The sequence below is a fragment of the Squalius cephalus genome (genome assembly GCF_949319135.1).
Source record: "Squalius cephalus genome assembly, chromosome: 1".
NCBI lineage: Eukaryota > Metazoa > Chordata > Actinopteri > Cypriniformes > Leuciscidae > Squalius > Squalius cephalus.
This window is the reverse complement of record NC_137122.1, coordinates 66319757-66341116: the sequence shown is the minus strand read 5'-3', so window position 1 is coordinate 66341116 and position 21360 is coordinate 66319757. Positions and strand designations below refer to the sequence as shown.

At 34.7% G+C, this 21360-nt stretch overlaps 2 protein-coding genes across 2 annotated transcripts in view; both read right to left on the bottom strand.

Annotated features, from left to right (window-relative positions):
- Positions 1-21360, bottom strand: part of LOC307159631 (uncharacterized protein) — a 732752-nt gene that overhangs the window by 522552 nt on the left and 188840 nt on the right. The window lies entirely within an intron of this gene.
- On the bottom strand, positions 1949-19823 carry LOC307166413 (uncharacterized protein; the record flags this gene model as incomplete). The annotated part of the gene is made up of 5 exons (XM_079884760.1): positions 1949-2123; positions 2817-2990; positions 5303-5476; positions 19555-19725; positions 19819-19823. The coding sequence occupies 5 exons, from the start codon at positions 19821-19823 to the stop codon at positions 1949-1951; spliced, it is 699 nt and encodes a 232-aa protein (XP_079740886.1).

Here is a 21360-nt window from a genome sequence, read left to right as displayed (position 1 = left end):
CATTTCTTATGTGTGTGTATATATATATATATATATATATATATATATATATATATATATATATATATATATATATATATATATATATATATATACACACACACATATACACACACACACACACACACACACATATATATGAATACTTAAGATGTAAAAGCATCTAAGTGCCATCTGAAAATTTCTTCTAGTTTGATCATTTTTATCAAGCTTGTATGTTTATGTTCAGTTATTTCACTTTAAATGACAATGAAAAGGACCTATTAATTGTCATTAAAGTGAAATTACTGAACCTAAATATACAAGCTTGATAAAAATGCTCATTTTAGATTTTTTTTTCTTTTACATCTGAAGTCTTCATGTATACACATGTATATGAATGTGTGTGTGTATATGTGTGTATTGTATCTGACCTCAGTGTGTTACCCTACCTGTATATATTATATATACAGTGCTATGCATAAGTTTAGACACCCATACTAAAGTTGACTAAAAAGAGGAATAAAAAATCATCTTTTGGAAATTGAACTTAATTTAAAAAATTAGGAAAAATCCAACCTTTAAGGACACCAATTTTCTTTGTGAATGAATAATGTATCGTAAATAAATAAATGTTCTTCCTTAAAATACAGGGTGCATAAGTTAGTACACCCCTATGTTAAATTCCCATAGAGGCAGGCAGATTGTTATTTTTAAGTATTTTTTTTTTTTTTTTTTAGGATACTATGCATCCTGATAAAATTCCCTTGGCCTTTGGAATTAAATTAGCCCCACATCATCACATAGCCTTCACCATACCTAGAGATTGGCATGGTTTTATTTCAGTTAGCCTAATAGCTAGTTTGATTTGCATTGAGAGATGATCTTATGGAAAGTACCCCATGCCAATCTCTAGGTATGGTGAAGGCTATGTGATGATGTGGGGCTATTTTAATTCCAAAGGCCAAGGGAACTTTATCAGGACGCATAGTATCCTAAAAATAAAATAAAATAAAAATACTTAAAAATAAAAATCTGCCTGCCTCTATGGGAATTTAACATAGGGGTGTACTAACTTATGCACCCTGTATTTTAAGGAAGAACATTTATTTATTTACGATACATTATTCATTCACAAAGAAAATTGGTGTCCTTAAAGGTTGGATTTTTCCTAATTTTTTAAATTAAGGCATTAAGTTCAATTTCCAAAATATGATTTTTTATTCCTCTTTTTAGTCAACTTTAGCATGGGTGTCTAAACTTATGCATAGCACTGTATATACACACACACTGCTTGTGATATTGCCATCCATGAATTAATCAACAGAGATACACGCATACTATTGATTCATTCATGTTTATTCATTGATGGTAATATCACAAGCAAATAAATTACTTTTTCCTTACCAAAAATCAGTATCTGTCATTGTTCACAGGTTTATTTATTTTTTTTTAGGTAAAATGTATTGGCTAAATGATATTTAACTTATTTGAGAAATTACACAAAAGCTCTCGACAAAGGCGTGATCTGTGAGCAGCTGACCGACGACTCCTCTGAATTGTGAGCACGAACGACGTAAAAACGCAGACGAAAGTGGAAAGAAGAACTAAAAACATTGCTCTAAGTTGGTGCAGTTAGTGGAATGGGCTCTTTAAATTTTTGCGCTGATGTGACCGCGCATGTTACGTGACAATACCAACCGTAATACCAGTACGTCCTGACTCCATTCATACTACCCGTATTCATTCTATATAGAGCGTACTTTTTTAACGGTCGCGAAGTACGTTCTAATTTAAATGTAGTGCCAAAAGTGCCATAATCATGTGACATTCTGGGGATTTTTCAAAAGTGGGGTTGCAGCTTAATAGTTTAATTGACTGTTTAATTGTATTACTTTAAATTGTTCTGTCTCTGTGTGACTGAGGGGAAAAATGCTTAAAAGAAATATAATAAATAAATGAGCAATACTCACGTCAGTGTGTTGAGTTGACAGTGTTTATCCTGCAGTAGAGCAGCGATCTGATTCACTTGTGTGTCTCCTAGTTCATGTCCACTCAGATTCAGCTCTCTCTGGAGTAACGGGTTTTTACCCACAACTCTATTCACATACTGACAGGCTTCCTCAGCAGCAGGACTCACAAACCTGCAGAAGAGGCAACTCAGGTATCAATGAATGTCCACTGCATTACAAAAAATGATTGATATGATAAAAAACGTAATTATTGTTTTAAAGACAAGCTTAAGTTAGTTATTTAGATATCAATTTTTTCTTTAAACATTTAAATACACAAATAAATATATATTTAAAAGAAACAAGAGCAACACTCAGTCCTTAAGCAAACATAAGCATAAGAACAGAAAGGTCTCACAGAGCAGAAGGGCAAAAGCTCACTAGATCATGATTTTCAGTATGAATACAGAGTGTGAAATTAAGATCTTTCTGTCTTTAAAGCAGGAGGAGTGAGAAACGTCAGCACAGAGAAAACTGGCTTGTGAAACTGCATGTTTGAGAACATCTGGAGACTCATAGACCTGCTGTAGAGAGATGCAGTGAATCTGGGCTTGATGGAAAACTATTATTGTTAATTATCAAGGTATACTCCTGAATGTCACACACATATACTGACCCATAATGTCTATTTGACCTGTAGCTCGTATCACAACTAAACTGTGTTACGGTTATCATCATCATGACAGAACCTGCAGCATCTGATCTGATCTTGATCATTTTGATGCAACAAATTGTACAGCTTATTATATAACTAAAATAATATATTAGTTATGAATATTTAGCCTGCATATAGCTAATTTAGTTAATTATTTGATCCCGTCTCACCTCAGTGTCTTCAGTTGACAGTCTGGATCCTGCAGTAAATCACTGAGCTGCTTCACTCCTGATTGTCCAGGATCATTTCCTGTGAGATCCAGCTCTATCAGGTGTGAAGGGTTTGATCTCAGAGCTGAAGCCAGAGCTTTATAACCTTCTTCTGTCACACTGCAGTTAGAGAGTCTAGAACAGAGAGGAAAACATTCAGCTGATTAATCAGTTAAACCTGAACAATATAAATCCTTAAACTGAATTTAATTTTATTCTTCATACAAATGTATTGAAAGTCAGTTGCAAAAACTGACAATTGAATATGGAGGCAAACAAAAGGCTCAGTGAACTTTAATATGTTAGACATCAACATCCCTTTCAAGATTGCAATTAACTAAAACTGTACAACTCTGAAAGTCTATGATCTGAAAATGGTCGGAAAATTAGAAAATTAAAGTTTGGGAATGGCCCAATAAAGTCCAGACTTCAATTCCATTAAAATGCTGTGGAAGGACTTGAAACACAGCTCATGTTGGAAAGCCTACAAATGTCACTGAGCTGAAGCAGCTTTGCAAGGATGAGTGAGACCAGGGGCGCATCTACCCAGTGTCAGAGGGGTATGAAGCAACACATTTGGCCAACAATTTAACAATTCTTTGAGTGGTGGAGTTGAAACGGGTTACATGCTTATTTCACAGATAAGAATAACATTTTAATTTGATTTAATGATTATTTAAAGTTTTACTTGGCTTTTTCAGCCACACTTCAGAGAACTTTAGAGCGCTAATGTCTGTTAACATGAATATTGGAAAGCCTCCAACACAGACATCACACTTTAAATTAGGGCTGCGCGATATTGGGAAAAAATTACATTGCGAAATTTTTTTCCCAACAATATATTGCGATATTGCGAGCCATCAATCCAGGCTATAAGATTGCTTTAAAACTTTCACAGAGACCTCAAACAGAAAGCACAAAGCCTTTCTTTAAAGCGAATTTCGTTTTGTATTAATTGTATCTTAATTTTAATCAGTGTTTCATTATTCAATTTCCTAGATTTAATAAATAAAAAGTAAATATAGCAGACAATAGATAATCACGACACGGAGGCGCCAGCGCCAGAACTGGAGCTTAAGCTATCATCAATGAACCGAAACTCAGCGTATAAGGTAGCCTACTCGCCTCACACACCTTAAAAAAAATTGAAATATATCTATCATCTACAGAAATCTCTACTTTTAAACAGAACCATTCAAAACAACATAAAACTATGTAATCCATATGAAATGTGCATTTCTCTCCGACGCGTTCACTACTGCGAAGATCGCGAGTCAATATCATCAACTTCATCTTTGCAGCCGACACAGAAAACACTTGTTTATTGATAAACAATTAAAATGTCTCATTGCAATATTTTACATACTCATAATAATTACTTTTGCTGGTTCTTTGTGACAGCTTTTAGGTGCCATTTACATGAACGCGTCTGTTGTATTACAAATGTATTAAATGTTTTAATTTAGATTCCAATATAGACTGAGAAAGTTTAGCAGCGGTTATGATGATTGTATCAAGAGATTCCTGCCAGTCCTGTTCTCTAAATGAGTCAATTCCTGAGACTCTCATCCTCACCCTTTGTCCTTATGCATTTCCTGACCAGTAAGCTCAATGTACAGCTGTGCTTTTGTCTCTGTGATCATGTGAAGGTGTGGGTGATACTGTAAGGCTGATTGGATCATTTGAATGATAGTGTTATGCTGATTGGGTCTGTCTCTCTTGAGCAAGATAGATAACCTGCCAAACTGATTTTCACTTGATAGAATCAAATCATCCCTATGCTTTGTCTTGATTTTGTCTCCACCTCCAAAAGCCCTCCCCCTTGGAAGGTATATAACTTACAATGTATAATCTTTGAGTTAGATAATGTTGGACGAACCGCAACCACGCTCAATAAAGAATAACTTTGTTTGAACGTGATCCCAATGTCTCCTGGTCTCTGCTTCGATGAAAGAAAACTTTCCAACACGTCACTGCATCAGCACGGAAAACATAGAGAGTTTCTTTTTTTACCAGTTCTGTCTAACAAAGTATTAGATATGACTGACAGAGATTGTAAACTAATGAAGACGGAGAATGTGAGTGAGCGCTGTGTGATCAGGCGCTGGTGTTCTCAGCACTGCCCGTCAAAATAAAAGTCCAGAGCACCGTCAAAATAAAAGTCCCGCTTCCAACACATCGGCCAATCAGAAAAATGTATCGGCCGATGCCGATATTTTAAAAGTGCCAAATATCGGCCGATATATCGGTCGACCACTAATGACGATGATGACTAAACAGGTGACACAACTGAACTGATTATGATGGTAACCATAGAAAGGCAAATAGGAACCAAGCAAAACTGTACAACAAATTGTACAGCTTATTGTATAACTAAAATAATACATTAGTTATGAATATTTAGCCTGCATATAGCTAATTTAGTTAATTATTTGATCCCGTCTCACCTCAGTGTCTTCAGTTGACAGTCTGGATCCTGCAGTAAATCACTGAGCTCCTTCACTCCTGATTGTCCAGGATCATTTCCTGTGAGATCCAGCTCTATCAGGTGTGAAGGGTTTGATCTCAGAGCTGAAGCCAGAGCTTTATAACCTTCTTCTGTCACACTGCAGTTAGAGAGTCTAGAACAGAGAGGAAAACATTCAGCTGATTAATCAGTTAAACCTGAACAATATAAATCCTTAAACTGAATTTAATTTTATTCTTCATACAAATGTATTGAAAGTCAGTTGCAAAAACTGACAATTGAATATGGAGGCAAACAAAAGGCTCAGTGAACTTTAATATGTTAGACATCAACATCCCTTTCAAGATTGCAATTAACTAAAACTGTACAACTCTGAAAGTCTATGATCTGAAAATGGTCGGAAAATTAGAAAATTAAAGTTTGGGAATGGCCCAATAAAGTCCAGACTTCAATTCCATTAAAATGCTGTGGAAGGACTTGAAACACAGCTCATGTTGGAAAGCCTACAAATGTCACTGAGCTGAAGCAGCTTTGCAAGGATGAGTGAGACCAGGGGCGCAACTACCCAGTGTCAGAGGGGTATGAAGCAACAAATTTGGAGAACAATTTAACAATTCTTTGAGTGGTGGAGTTGAAACGGGTTACATGCTTATTTCACAGATAAGAATAAAATTTTAATTTTATTCAATGGTTATTTAAAGTTTTACTTGGCTTTTTCAGCCACACTTCAGAGAACTTTAGAGCGCTAATGTCTGTTAACATGAACATTTGAAAGCTTCCAAGCACAAACATCACACTTTAAATTAGGGCTGCACGATATTGGGAAAAAATTACATTGCGAGATTTTTTCCCCAACGATATATATTGCGATATTGCGAGCCATCAATACAGGCTATAAGACTGCTTTAAAACTTCCACAGAGACCTCAAACAGAAAGCACAAAGCCTTTCTTTAAAGCGAATTTCGTTTTGTATTAATTGTATCTTTATTTGAATCAGTGTTTCATTATCCAATTTCCTAGATTTAATAAATAAAAAGTAAATATAGCAGACAATAGATAATCAGGACACGCTGGAGCTTAAGCTATCATCCATGAACCGAAACTCAGCGTATAAGGTAGCCTACTCGCCTCACACACCTTAAAAAAAAAAACAGGAAAACATCTGTCACAGAAATCTCTACTTTTAAACAGAACCATTCAAAACAACATAAATGTAATCCATATGAAGTGTGCATTTCTCTCCGGCGCGTTATATACAGATGGTGGACAACCAGAATGCCTAATACCACCACGGCGAAAATAAACCAGCCGCATTTCAAAGTCGTTCCCGAAATGACCGCCAGGTGGCGCAAAGGGTCATTGTGCAAAACAGCAGCAATTGCCGTATTTTAAAATGTAAGTGAGTTAAATATAAAACCCTAAGCCTAATAGGCATATTTTTCATATATATAAATAGGCCTATTAGGCTACAACAGAATAGAACCAAAGATAGAATCAATTTTAGAACTAAAAAAATAGAATCAAAAGTTAAAAATAGAGACGATATTAGGAGCAATGTCGCGGAATATTTTTACTATTCTATTGAGGAATTAGATAAATGAAGAGCTCTCGTGAGCGATACAATGGCATAGTAATTTATAGTGATTTCAAAAGCAGTCCTTAAAAAAATAAAATACATGGAGTAGTGTGGCATAATTTTTGAGAGATTACGCGGAACGCGTTTTAGTTAAGATCCTGGTTTCAATGCCCTTAATGTATATAGGCTAGGCTACTGCTTTAAAAAAATGTCACAACGCGTTTTGAGATTGTTTTGAATTAAACATTGAAGTTTAAAATGTAGTGTTTTGGCACACCAGGCCGAGTGGCGTTAGGCATTGTTCAAAAATCAGGTTTTATTCTGGCATGTTGAATTGGCGTTAGCATCTTTTTTTTAGATTTATTAGATTTAGATTTTAGATTTCGTTAGATTTATTTTTCTCATAACAGCTAAAATAACTTAATATATGCCTTGTCTTAATATGACCTACTTAATATAGGCAATAGGCATATAATAGCCTATATAATAAATTAGCAAAACTTGGCCACTAAATATTTAATTTTCAATTATTTTAATTATCACAATTAAAGTTTTAATTTTATTAAATTGAACAAGCGCAACAATCAGCATTTAATCAAATATTCTAAAAGATGTATTATTAATAATAATGTTATTTCAACATAATATTTCGTTTTTTCGACATAATGTGTGCGTGCAACAAGCAAGATGTGTATTTGTAAATCCGGTGACAGAAATGCACATAAAGACATAATCAGAGAGTAGCCTTTTTCTTTTCGTTTTGAATTATTTAGTTTGAAGACATTTCAAGCTTTGTGTATTTGATGTATTTATCATGTCTGTGTGAGGCATACGCTGAGTTTCGTTAAGTTAGGAGGATGAGATGTGCTCCAGCTGACGTGCAATGTAAGTGACCGCGCGGGCGCCTCCATGATTAGTGTCTGTTATATTTGCTTCTCTTACTTATTTAAATCCAGCCAATTGGTTGATGAAAAATTGATTAAAATTAAGATATAATTTATAGAAAACGAAATTCACTTTAAAGAAAGGTTTTCTACTAAACAAAACTTAATGAAGTGGTCAAAATCATGTCTGACCCACTCCATATCCATCTCTCAATATAGCCTAATGCATCCTATCTTACTCCTGCTGTTCACTTTTCATATTCAACATAGATGGAAAAAAATAACATTATAATATTTTAACAAATATGATACTAAATGAGATTATTTAATGGCTACAACAGTATAGTAGGCCTATAGACTTTTTTTTTAGAATAGAATTTTGCTGTGCACTTGCATATTAGTGTCAGCTGGGAAGGAAATATAGAGACCAGACCTCTTGGAACTTGAATTGAATACATAGCGTTGGTAAAGCATACTGAAATTACATCCCTACAAATTTATTAGGCCCTACTAAAAATAAATGTATCGAATTTAAGCAAAGTAGCCTAAATGTTAAGACTGTAAGCCCTTTGCTTTTTTACGTAGCCTATAAAGGACTCTTATAGCCGACTTTGTGTTAATTTAATTGGTAACGCTTTACGGTAAGGGTACATGAATTATCATGAATTCATGTATAAATTCATGCATGAAATATGCATTCATTCATGCATTAATATCTCATGAATCATCAGGAACTAACACGAGTTCAACGTTTTTCATTCATGACTTCATGGATGAACAACACCTTAATTAAAACATTAACTAAGATGAGTACATCATCATGAATTATGATTTATTACGCATGATCATGATGTTTTCTTTGTTCATACAAAAAATTGGTCTTTACCACCCATTGTGGATAAAGCTATGGTTATGGTACATAAATCATGAATTCATGCATTAGAAAAAAGTATTATTTCATGCATGCAAGACTACTCTTCGAATTATTAAAGGAATGTACAAAAATCCACATTATCTAATGCATGCATACAGGCTAGAACAGTATATCAATTAACGTGAGAACTTTTTTTCTGAATTATGATCTGAGTTATCCAGCATGTTCATGTCTTCTTCATAGCCTGCAGGTAAATGGACAGACCCCAAAATTGGCCAATCACAGCACATAACATACGAATTCTGTTGGCGTTCAAATACAGTAGTCATCATTAACTAAGCATTGTTTATCTATGACTTCATCATGTTTGTGGCCCCTCAACTAAAGTGGTGACTTGGTGCTTTGAAACACTGATGAACAATGTGTTTTCATTATGATCTTAGTTATCCAGCATGTTAATGTCTTCTTCATAGCCTGCAGGTAAATGGACAGACCCCCAAATTGGCCAATCACAGCACATAACATACGAATTCTGTTGGCATTCAAATACAGTAGTCATCATTAACTAAGCATTGTTTATCTATGACTTCATCATGTTTGTGGCCCCTCAACTAAAGTGGTGACTTGGTGCTTTGAAACACTGATGAACAATGTGGAATAACTGTGAAATGACATGAATATGAACATGAAAGTTCAAGCCTTTGCAAACAATGTACTGTAGACACAAATGGACTTTGATCTTAACTGTACTGCTTTATTCTTAAACGGTAAACCAGTTAAAAACCATAAAGCTGTTTTAAAAAAATGTTTCACAAACAGCTTGATCTCTTTTTGGGTAAAGAGTAATGTATAAAGCTACTGATGCGTCTCCTCCATATCATGAAATTGTAAAACAGCTTTATGGTTTTGTAAAGAGTTTTCAGATATACAGACACTTAAAATAAAGTTCATGGTGTAGCCTATGTAGGCTACTGAATTCCTTCTCAGCTCTTTCCAGCTGTTGATTTAACTGGTTTATACCGTTTGGTTTCAGAATAAAGCAGTAAAGTTACATAACATTATTACAATTTTACAGCTAAAAACGTACGTGAAAGTATTTAGCCTACGAATATTTCATATCATAAAGATATCTGTATAATTTCCCTTTTACCATTTAATAGATTATAAATGTATGATCCCTTAACCCTAACTCCACACCTAAACATACCCATTTTATAGATAATATTAAAAGGATAAAACGTAATGGACAGATATGTGTAGGGAAATGGCAGCTTTATTAACAATGTAGCATTAAAAGATAGTTTGAGCCACTTATCCTACCCCTACCCCTAACCATTTATTAAAACTACGTACCTACAATTATAAATTAAAACAGCAGACAGACAATCACAATCATTTATTTATTGAGAAAATGTTAAAACCGGTACCAAAAGTCGTTCACATGACGATGTGTCGCAGTCCTCTCTGGCAGTAACGTTAATGGTTATGTATGAGGTAACGTTACAGAGCAGAATTTAAGTTATTAATCCATGAAAATGTTAATCCGGTTTCGGTTTGCTGTTCGCTCTGTGAAAGCGCGCGCGCTTCTCCATTTCAAATGTAGTAAACAACTTAAACACGGCATGTCGCAATTTGTTACGAAGCATGCGAGAGCCAATGAGCGTTTGATATCACTGCCGTAAAACATGTCGTAACGCTTCGGGCGCAATTTTTGAATTTGAATTCACCACGAGCGCGGGATTTGACGTTGACAGTCTCTGCTGAGAAATGGAGATGAAGATCACTGGATAAAGGGCATATTTGGATCTATTTCTTGCAAACAACGTATGGATTCTAAAGATTTGGATCACATTAAGCTAATAAAATTGATTTCTTTTGTGAATTTATGTTGTGTTTTAGTGTATTATGTGTCAAAACATTAATGCCACGATTTTAATATGCATAAGTTAAATAGGAATACGCCCAAATTTGTACGTCGTTGTTTGTAAGTTGTTTATAAGTAAATAAATTACGTTTTTGTGCTGTCCACTGTCAGTATTATACATTTCTGTGTGTATAAAACATAAATAAATGTACGTATGGTAGAACTACACTTTACGTAAAAAATACACGTATTCTCATGAGATCACGTTGCAAGTTAAGTTCAAAGTCCATTTCTGTCCACAGTACATTGTTTGCAAAGGCTTGAACTTTCATGTTCATGTCATTTCACAGTTATGCCACATTGTTCATCAGTGTTTCAAAGCACCAAGTCACCACTTTAGTTGAGGGGCCACAAACATGATGAAGTCATAGATAAACAATGCTTAGTTAATGATGACTACTGTATTTGAATGCCAACAGAATTCGTATGTTATGTGCTGTGATTGGCCAATTTGGGGGTCTGTCCATTTACCTGCAGGCTATGAAGAAGACATGAACATGCTGGATAACTAAGATCATAATGAAAACACATTGTTCATCAGTGTTTCAAAGCACCAAGTCACCACTTTAGTTGAGGGGCCACAAACATGATGAAATCATTGATAAATAATGCTTAGTTAATGATGACTACTGTATTTGAACGCCAACAGAATTCGTATGTTATGTGCTGTGATTGGCCAATTTTGGGGTCTGTCCATTTACCTGCAGGCTATGAAGAAGACATGAACATGCTGGATAACTCAGATCATAATTCAGAAAAAAAGTTCTCACATTAATTGATATACTGTTCTAGCCTGTATGCATGCATTAGATAATGTGGATTTTTGTACATTCCTTTAATAATTCGAAGAGTAGTCTTGCATGCATGAATTCATACTTTTTTATGCATGAATTCATGATTCATGTACCATAACCATAGCTTTATCCACAATGGGTGGTAAAGACCAATTTTTTGTATGAACAAAGAAAACATCATGATCATGCGTAATAAATCATAATTCATGATGATGTACTCATCTTAGTTAATGTTTTAATTAAGGTGTTGTTCATCCATGAAGTCATGAATGAAAAACGTTGAACTCGTGTTAGTTCCTGATGATTCATGAGATATTAATGCATGAATGAATGCATATTTCATGCATGAATTTATACATGAATTCATGATAATTCATGTACCCTTACCGTAAAGTGTTACCATTTAATTTGTAGAGGATTTTTTTAACTCAAACATTAACACTGAAATAAATGAAACTAAATTATTGTAAATTTTTTGGCACACCACGAGTGGCGCTATGCATTGTTCTAAAGCCAGGTTTTATTCTGGCATGTTGAATTAGTGTTCGACAAACGCGGCGGCGCGTTCATTTGAATGAAGAACGCTTCTCGCTCGTTTGAGCGAACACACACTGGAACGTTAGGCCATGTCGCAACGAGTGAATCGTGGCCGAGTGGTTGAACTTACGTTACGATCATTTAGATGACACGGGTTCGAATCCCGAACTAACTTGGACTACTGATATTTTTATATTAGCCTATTAATGCATTTTATAGTCTATTGTTGATGCAGAGAGATTTGTCTAGTTCTAAAACATAGTTTTTTGCTAGCCTATTTACAAAATAAAATCACCATGCATTTCCATTTTACACTAAGGAACAAATATTATACAATGACTTTACTTCTGTAGCCTATAATAATTCCAATCGTAATTTCAAAAGCAGTTCTGTTAAAAAAAAAATATTATATATATATATATATATGGCATTTAAACGACAAACAATAAAATCAGAACCAGTATTTTGTTGCGTTCATGGCAGTAATGCATCCACGGCTTTTCAAAATGTCACAAAGCGTTTTGAGATTGTTTTGAATGAAATATTGAAGTTTAGAATTTTTGGCACACCACGACGAGTGGCAAACTCTTTGTTTTGTTTTGCAAACTCAGCTAGCCTGTGGGGGGTTTGGAGAAGGCAATAGTTGCTTTGTCGTGGGGGTGCAGGACAGAGGTGTTAATGTTCCGTCTTTCATATGGAGAGTGTCGGAGCCAGCCTGATGAGCAGGCAAAAGCTAAATTCTTCTAAGGATTAATCTCAAAATCTCCAAAAGTCCATAGCCTATGTACAGTAGGCCCTATATCTTATTAAATTATATATTGTAGTTTTATTGATTGTATTTAAAGGTTTTCCACACACAATTTCAATTTAGCAGATACAGAGCTCTTTAATTTGCGACCCACCTCCTTTTATTGTGAGGTGAATTCAGCAAGGCATGTTGTATCTTTGAAGGAACAAAAGCTATTTGTTACAGTTTTTTCTTTCGTGATTTGTGTGGATGACACACAGCGACATATACAGTATTATCAGCTGTATGGTGTTTTTTACGCTGAAATGCTTAATTTCGAGAAAGACGAGTGAGGGAGACCAAACCTACTAAAAAAATATCCAGCGCGAGAGAGGCAAAAAAAACGCCTGTTCTTAATTTATGTTGCTTTGAACTTTTTTCGTTTTGTACCGTTTTAATTTTTTAATTTAGCTGCAATTTCTTTGACAATAGAAATTTAAAATGTTGCAATAATAAGATACTGTGTTTCTTATTTTGCATCACAAAGGGAATAAACTCTATCGATGCAACCCTGTTTAAATAAATAAACTGTCCCGACACTTTATTCATACCTTGAAATGTGCGATGGGTTTTCAAACTTAATTAATTTTCTTTTTCTTTTACATTTTCATTGTTTATTTTTTAATTGAAAGTAATACTGTATTGAAAGTATTTTTCTGATTTGTTCGATCTGTTTTGAAAAATGTCTTCCGTTGCTATGGCCGGGTATCACTGGCAGTCATCTCAATCTCGTGAATGATTCACACACACACACAAAAATAATTTAGCAGATTAAAGACGAGCTTCATCATCTTCATTTTCTGGTGCAATCGGCTTACAGTCTTTTTTCATCAGATGTGTCGTCTTTGCAGCGGCACAACTGGAATGTTGCAAATTTATGTTGTAATGTACAATTGATAATTAAACAAGACGATTGACTTTAATAAACAGATGCATATTTAAGCATCAAGAACGGAAAAACATAAACACTGTCGGCTACACTGAGATTCGATCTCAGATCGTTTGAAGCTCCGAGAGGCTATTGTTAATGCATTGACCACAGAGCTATCGTCTGAATAGCCTAGGTCTACTACTGTTTGTTCGGGATTTGAACCGATTTGAATTCGGCCACGAATTTGTTTTGTTTTATTTTGTTTTAAATGTATTTTTACATATTTTGCTTTCGTTAATGTTAACCAATTCTGTTGTAGCATAATAGGCCTATATTTCTTTCCTAAAAGTTTGTTTTATTCTCTGCTTTGTTTGTTTATATTTTTACATATTCAATCAGTCTCATTTTTGTTCAAATAATGAAAAAAGTTTTTTTTTTTTTTTTTTTTTTTTTTTTTTTTACAAGATCTTTTTTTTTAAATAAAAAGATAGGAAACTTACCTTTTAAAATGCCGCAGTTGCTGCTGTTTTGCCCTGTCACTTGCGCCACCCGGTATAGCCTAGTCATTTCGCGAACGACTTTGAAATTCGACTGGTTTATTTTTGCTGTGGCAGTAATAGGCATTGTGGTTGATTATTTATTAAATAATTCAATTGATAATCATAACAACATGTAAGCCTATTTAATTCTGAATATAACAAAGAATGCTTAAACCGACTAACATCGGTTAGTAACTGCAAGTCCTGAAAATGTTTTAATTTTACGTAAATGACAAGTAACCTATTGACATAGCCTTTCTAAATTATAGAAAAACTGGGCACACAATTTTAACGTGTCTACTTTGTTTAAATTTAATGAATTTGAATTCCTTTAACCACAATATTTATCTTGAATTTATATGTGGCCTCTCAGCTCAGATTACTGCCGCGGCAGATTACGTCATAAAGAGAATAAACTGACACTTTTCAAAGTCTGTGATTACAGCGCCACTCAGCGGTAAAAGGCAGCAAATACACATCCGAATTTTGCAGCCGCGGGAACGGCGGCGGTAAAAGTCTCATTCTGGTTGTCCACCATCTGTATAATAAAAGTAATAATTACTTTTGCTGATTCTTTGTGACAGCTTTTAGGTTCCGTTTACATGAACTTACACTGCATCAGCACCGAAAACATAGAGAGAGAGGGAGAGAGAGAGAGGTAGGGAGAGGGGGAGAGAGAGAGAGAGAGAGAGAGAGAGAGAGAGAGAGAGAGAGAGAGAGAGAGAGAATAAGACTTTTTTTGACTTATTTTGAGGAATTATAGCCTAATGAACAAACAAACATCTGTTAAGATGTGAATGTTGGCTGTGAGCAGTGAGCAGCGGCACAGCGAATCAATCACTGTGCAGGCACGCGGAACGTGCATGTCACCCCAGCAACAAGACATACGACAAACTCATGTTTACTGTGTACTACCCTGGTGCTACCGTTCTCAATACACCATGGGTGCTACTACCCTTCACATCGCATGTTCCAGCGATGTGACTATCGCTCATGCGCACATCGCAATGTTGATGTTAAAACAGAATATCGTTCAGCCTTACTTTAATTCCTACCTGTTGCCTTTCACCATCCACTTATTTAGCTGCTTTTGGTATCCCTTGACATGCCATCTCACTTTCCCTCTTTCTTTTTCTATCTTTAGCCCTGACAGTTTTTTTGCTTTATCCATCTTTTTCAACGACAACTCAGTGCTCACGGCGCCCCTCGCAATATTACGCTCGCGATATCTTCAATGTCAAAATTCTATGATGGAATCTTATGAGGGCGCCTACTCTAGCCTGTTAGTCCTCTAAAATGTTATACAACATTGAGGAAATGCAGAAATGATTTAGAAATGCACAACAGCAGCTACATATAGAAAATACCAAAAAAAGAATTTTAATTATTTATTTATTTTACCATCGCATGGTGCTGTGCCCCAATGCGCCGCATATAGCGCATACCCACTTTTTAAGCCACTGAGTGAGACAAACGGACCAAAATACCTTAATAGTGGTGTAAAACACTCATAAAATACAGGAAGTGTTTGGTCAAGATTAGCTGCAAAGCTGAAAGCAGAATCAAAGATACACAGCTCCCTCAAAAGCACTAAAATACATTAATCCTGTTATATACAATCTTAAGATAAGTGATATCTACTAGATCTCACCCTCCTTTCTGTGGCAGATTTACCAGCTCTCAACAGAATCATCTGAATTCTGACTCAACACTAGGTATGCAAATAACGATTAAATCACTAAATTATAAATTACAATATACAAAAACAGCACAATTTAAGTCTTAACTTATAAGTAGAATATACATATATGGAAAATACATTATCCATTAAATATTATAATCCCCTGCAATTATTTGCATTACAGTGCAGCACCAAATGAATGCAGCACAAAATGAATGCTTAATGTCACTTCAGTATTACTCACTGAAAAAAAACACAACAGTAAAATGGCACAATGACAACCTCGCTTATATTGAACATCAAACTTTTATCAACAAAACAAATAGGACAGATGGCATAGTATACCCCCATTGTAACACTGATAAATGAAGGTCTTAGTGTTTTCCCCTAAATTTAAAACAAATGCTTAGTTTGTGGTTCATTAGTATTAATGAAAATACATCAATAATAAAATAGTACAATGATAAATTCACTTATATTAAACATTGGACTTTTATTAACAAAATTGATAAGAAGGATGATATGCTATACCCACGTTGTAACAAATAAATAAAAGATCTTTGGACTGCTTAGTTTGTGGCTCATTATTATTTTGAATGAAAAACACGACTACAACAGAACAAAGACAAACTTACTTATATTAAACAAAGAAATGCAACTTTTATTTATAACTTTTAACCTGTTAACCATTGCCAGTGCGCCCGCGCACTGAAGCGTTTTTTTTATTTATTTAATTAATCCAAAGTTACTATCACATTTAATGTTATACCTTGACAAACTATACATAATTAAAAATATATAATACTCAAGTATTTGACCACTATTGTATTCTGAGAAACTCATAGTGACAGTTATGTCTTAATTTGTGTCAGGAGTTATGAAATGAAAAAATGAGTCGATACCTTTAATATAATTTATGCGCGTCAGCCGCTTTCATTCATAAAAAACTCCGTGCTGTCGTCATGACAGCGATTCACAAAACAACGTCCCTCAGGGCTTTAGCTCAAAACTGTGCAGATTTGGAGAAATATTGATAGATTCTCATAGATTTACATCATATTTCTATAGACAGGAATAATATTTATTGAATTTATACCCAAATGCGTCGATGTAATCTTTATGAGCGTTTGGTACTCTGATACTGTGTTTTTTAATTCATACCAGCAGCCTGAGGGCGCTATATGCACAATAATAGTCCATTTATAGAACATGAAGAAGAGCCATGATCATGTGACATTCCAGGACGTCACTGATACACACAAAGCTAACAAGAGATCGCGCTGTAACATGCAGATACAGACGTTTTGAAGACAATAAACATGTTTGCAATGATATTTGAGTTACCTGTGTTTTTCAAGCCATGCCAGGTATTTTCCATAATAATAGATTATATTTATAATGTAATGCTAATCTATATAGACTATCATTGTGCAGAACACTATCCAATAGTATATTTTCTGTCTGATTTTTTATCTGAAGCCAAATTAGATCACAGAAGATTATTTAAAACACTCGTCTTGCATTATAAAGTAAGTTTGAAGCACAAACATGGTTTTAATCTCATAAATTGTCGTGTATTGATGGTGTGCTAGGCTAACATGCTAGCTAGCCCTAGGTGCACCTGCCACGTCTAGCAGTTATACTTTTATGATTTTTTGAATGCTTACTGAATTGTTTCTTTATTCAAGAAATGCATTTGATACAGTTTAAAATGTGAGGTGAACTTTGAGAAAAGAAATTAGGGACTGAAACCCTATGAATAGCCTGTGAATAGCCAGTCGTTAGTAGCTATAATGCAGACAAAAGAAATGCATATTTCGAGCCATAACCAGGCTGGAGAGGTGTGAATGTGTGCAGGGGGAGATTGAGACTGAATGGGGATCGTTTGCACCACAAAACAATAGAGACAATATACTGGATAGATGGTTAGAAAATGACAATAAACATCAGTAGCATTTTAGCATCAAATCAAAATAAAGTCACATGACATGGTCTTGAAAAACATTTAACCTGTTAAGGTTAATTGAAAAATCCCCAGAAATGACATACCCACACTGAAACAGATACAGTTCATGAACCCTTTGCACTAAAAGCACAAGTATGATCTCATTTGAAAGCTGACACCTGGCAGTTTATTGTAAATGTAGAATTAATTATTGTCATAATGAAAATTTTTTTTATAAATAGCTTTAAAGTTTTGTAAGTTATTAGAAATTTATTTTTATGAAACATTTTCATGAAAATAAAATTGAAGTTGACCCTGTAGCAATCTAGAAATGCACTACAGCTAAAGTCACATGTCTAAACATTTTATGTTTAAAATCTGAAGATGATAGGTCTAAAACTCTGTATTTAGTTCATTTTTTTCAAGATAGAAGCACCTAGAGCTAGCTAGCATGTTAGCTTAGCACACCATCAATACATGACAATTTATGAGATTAAAACCATGTTTGTGCTTCAAACTTACTTTAAAACGCAAGTGAAGTGTTTTAAATAATCTTCTGTGATCTAATTTGACATCAGATAAAAAAAAAAATCAGACAGAAAATATACTATTTGATCATATTCTGCACAATGATGGTCTATAGATTAGCATTACATTATACATATAATCTATTATTATTAAAATACCTGGCATGGCTTGAAAAACACAGGTAACTCAAATATCATTGCAATCATGTTTATTGTCTTCAAAATATCTGTACCTGCATGATACAGCGCTATCTCTTGTTAGCTTTGTGTGTATCTCTGGTATCAGTGACGTCCTGGAATGTCACATGATTATGGCTCTTCTTCATGTCCCATATATGGGTTATTAGTGTGCTTATAGCGCCCTCAGGCTATTGGTATGAATTGAAAACCCAGTAAATGAGAGTGCCAAACGCTCATAAAGATTACATCGACGCATTTGGGTATAAATTCAATAAATATTATTCCTGTCAATAGAAATCTGATGTAAACCTATGAGAATCTATCAATATTTCTCCAAATCTGCACATTTTTGAGCTAAAAGCCCTGAGGGAAGTTGTTTTGTGTATCGCTGTCATGACGACAGCACGGGAGTTTTTTATGAATGAAAGCGGCTGACGCGCATAATTCATATTAAAGGTATCGACTCATTTTTTCATTTCATAACTCCTGACAGAAATTTAGAAATAACTGTCGCTATAAGTTTCTCAGAATACAATAGTGGTCAAATACTGAAACTTGAGTATTATATCTTTTTAATGATGTATAGTTTGTCAAGGCATAACATTAAATCTGATAGTAAATTTGAACTAAATAAAAAAAAAACGCTTCAGTGCGCGGGCGCACTGGCAACGGTTAACAGGTTAACTAAATACAGAGTTTTGGACTTATTATCCTCAGATTTTAAACATAAAATGTTTAGACATGTGGCTTTAGCTGTAGTGCATTTCTAGATTGCTCCAGTGCCAACTTCAATTTTATTTTCATGAGGATGTTTCATAAAAAATTATTTCTAATAACTTTATAAAACTTTGAAGCTATTTATAAAAAAAATTGTCATTACGACAATAATTAATTCTACATTTACAATAAACTGCCAGGTGTCAGCTTTCAAACGAGATCATACTTGTGCTTTTAGTACCAAGGGTTCATGAACTGTGTCTGTTTCAGTTTGGGTATGTAATTTCTGGGGATTTTTCAAAAGTGGGGTTGCAGCTTAACAGGTTAAACTCCGGCATCGTCCTGTCAGTCATTGCACCTTACTTTAGTCATGTGACTCCTGTGGCTCAACTTACCTCAGTATCTCCAATTTACACTTTATATTCTTCAGTCCAGTGCAGAGCAGCTTCACTCCTAAATCCTGCAGATTATTATTGTTCATGTTCAGCTCTTTCAGATTGGTATCTGATCCAAGAACTGCAGCCAGAGCTGAACAGCTTTTTTCTGTTAAGTTACAATCATTTAACCTACAATAAATCACAACACAGAATTAGATGGCACACATATAATACATTTTTCATTTTTTTTTTTTACACAAACAGCATACAATGCATTCAAACAGCATTCATCTACAAAAAAATACTATTTCCAGTGCATTAGCATTTTTTATTCAGTGACACATTTCCTAGATAAAATTAAGCATGTTTGAAAAAAATTATTTGCGTTAAGATTTATAGCTATAGGATTTCTTCTCTATTTCTGTCACCTGATGGAGTTTGGGTTCTTGCCACTGTTGCCTCTGGCTTGCTTAGTTGGGGACCCTTAACCCTCTGGGGTCTGGGGTGTTTTTGGGGTCCTTGAGATGTTCTGACATGCCCTGACATTTGTGCTTTTTTCAGTTGCTTATAAACATATTAATGGCAAAAAAAATTACACACTATTTAGCACAAACAGGGCTACCATAATATGTGAGCAACAAGAATGTACATGTCTGCATTTTTGAGAGAATAATGTTTATGCGTGGTTATTGAAAAAACTAAAAACTAAAGTTTCTGAAATAAGGCCACAAAACACATACTAAATATGTGGCAATAAGACTTTTGACTAATGGATTTCATCGCCTAGTGTTTTTTCTTCAAAATGATATGAAAATCATCCTGCCTAATCATCCACAAAAAAACGATACATTGATTTTAGTTTTGTGAAACACTTTTAGTTTGGAAAGCCAATATGCGGATGGGGCGTAAACGCTCCAACAGCATCATGCATATGTAGTAGTTCACACCTGGTGAGACTACGTCCCTGCATACTTAATGAGCCATTCATTCAGGTGACGTGTCACCTATAGCTAACTTAAATATACAAGCTTCATAAAAATGATCATTCTAGGAGAAAATTTCAGATGGCATTTAGAGGCTTTTGCATCTGAACTCTTCATATATACACACACATATATATATATGCATGCACATACATACTTTATAATCTTTTCAAAACTAGTCAACGTCTTTCAAAACTAAAGTATACATTTTATCATACGTATTTCAAAGTAAAGGATTCATTAGTTAGTTGATGACTTTATTTTTGACAAAACACATACAGTATATATTCCTCATCTCAGTATAGCAATAGATTTTGCTAAAAGCTGTTCATTCAATACAGCAGTATTTGAAAATCGATCATATTTTGTAAAATTACATTTATATTTGCATTTATGTCAAAACCTAGACACTTTTAAACATCAAAAGGACATTTATTAAATTCGTGTCAAAATGACAAATAAACAGATTTTCCTAATCAATTTTGCATGGAAACGCTTCCAAGACGCTTGCGTGTCGCGTGAAAAATAGGCGTCGGTTCTATTTCTAGAATGCACGCGTTTTCCACGCGGCTCGTGCCGCGCCTGAGACGCGCGTCTCACACAGGCAGTATGCAAACTCTAAACTGTTAACATGGATGGGAGCCGAAATAAAAACGGACACGCCACGCAGCTGAGACGCTTACGCCACGCATCCAGTGTTTCACCGGCCTTATCCAGCGGATGTGGGCGTTTCACAGGTTTGTATGGATCGCCTCACATTTGCGTTTGAATAGCGCGGTCTCCGTAGGCGGAGTCACATTAAAACTTAATTAGCTGAGATGAGAACGACTGACATCTCTCT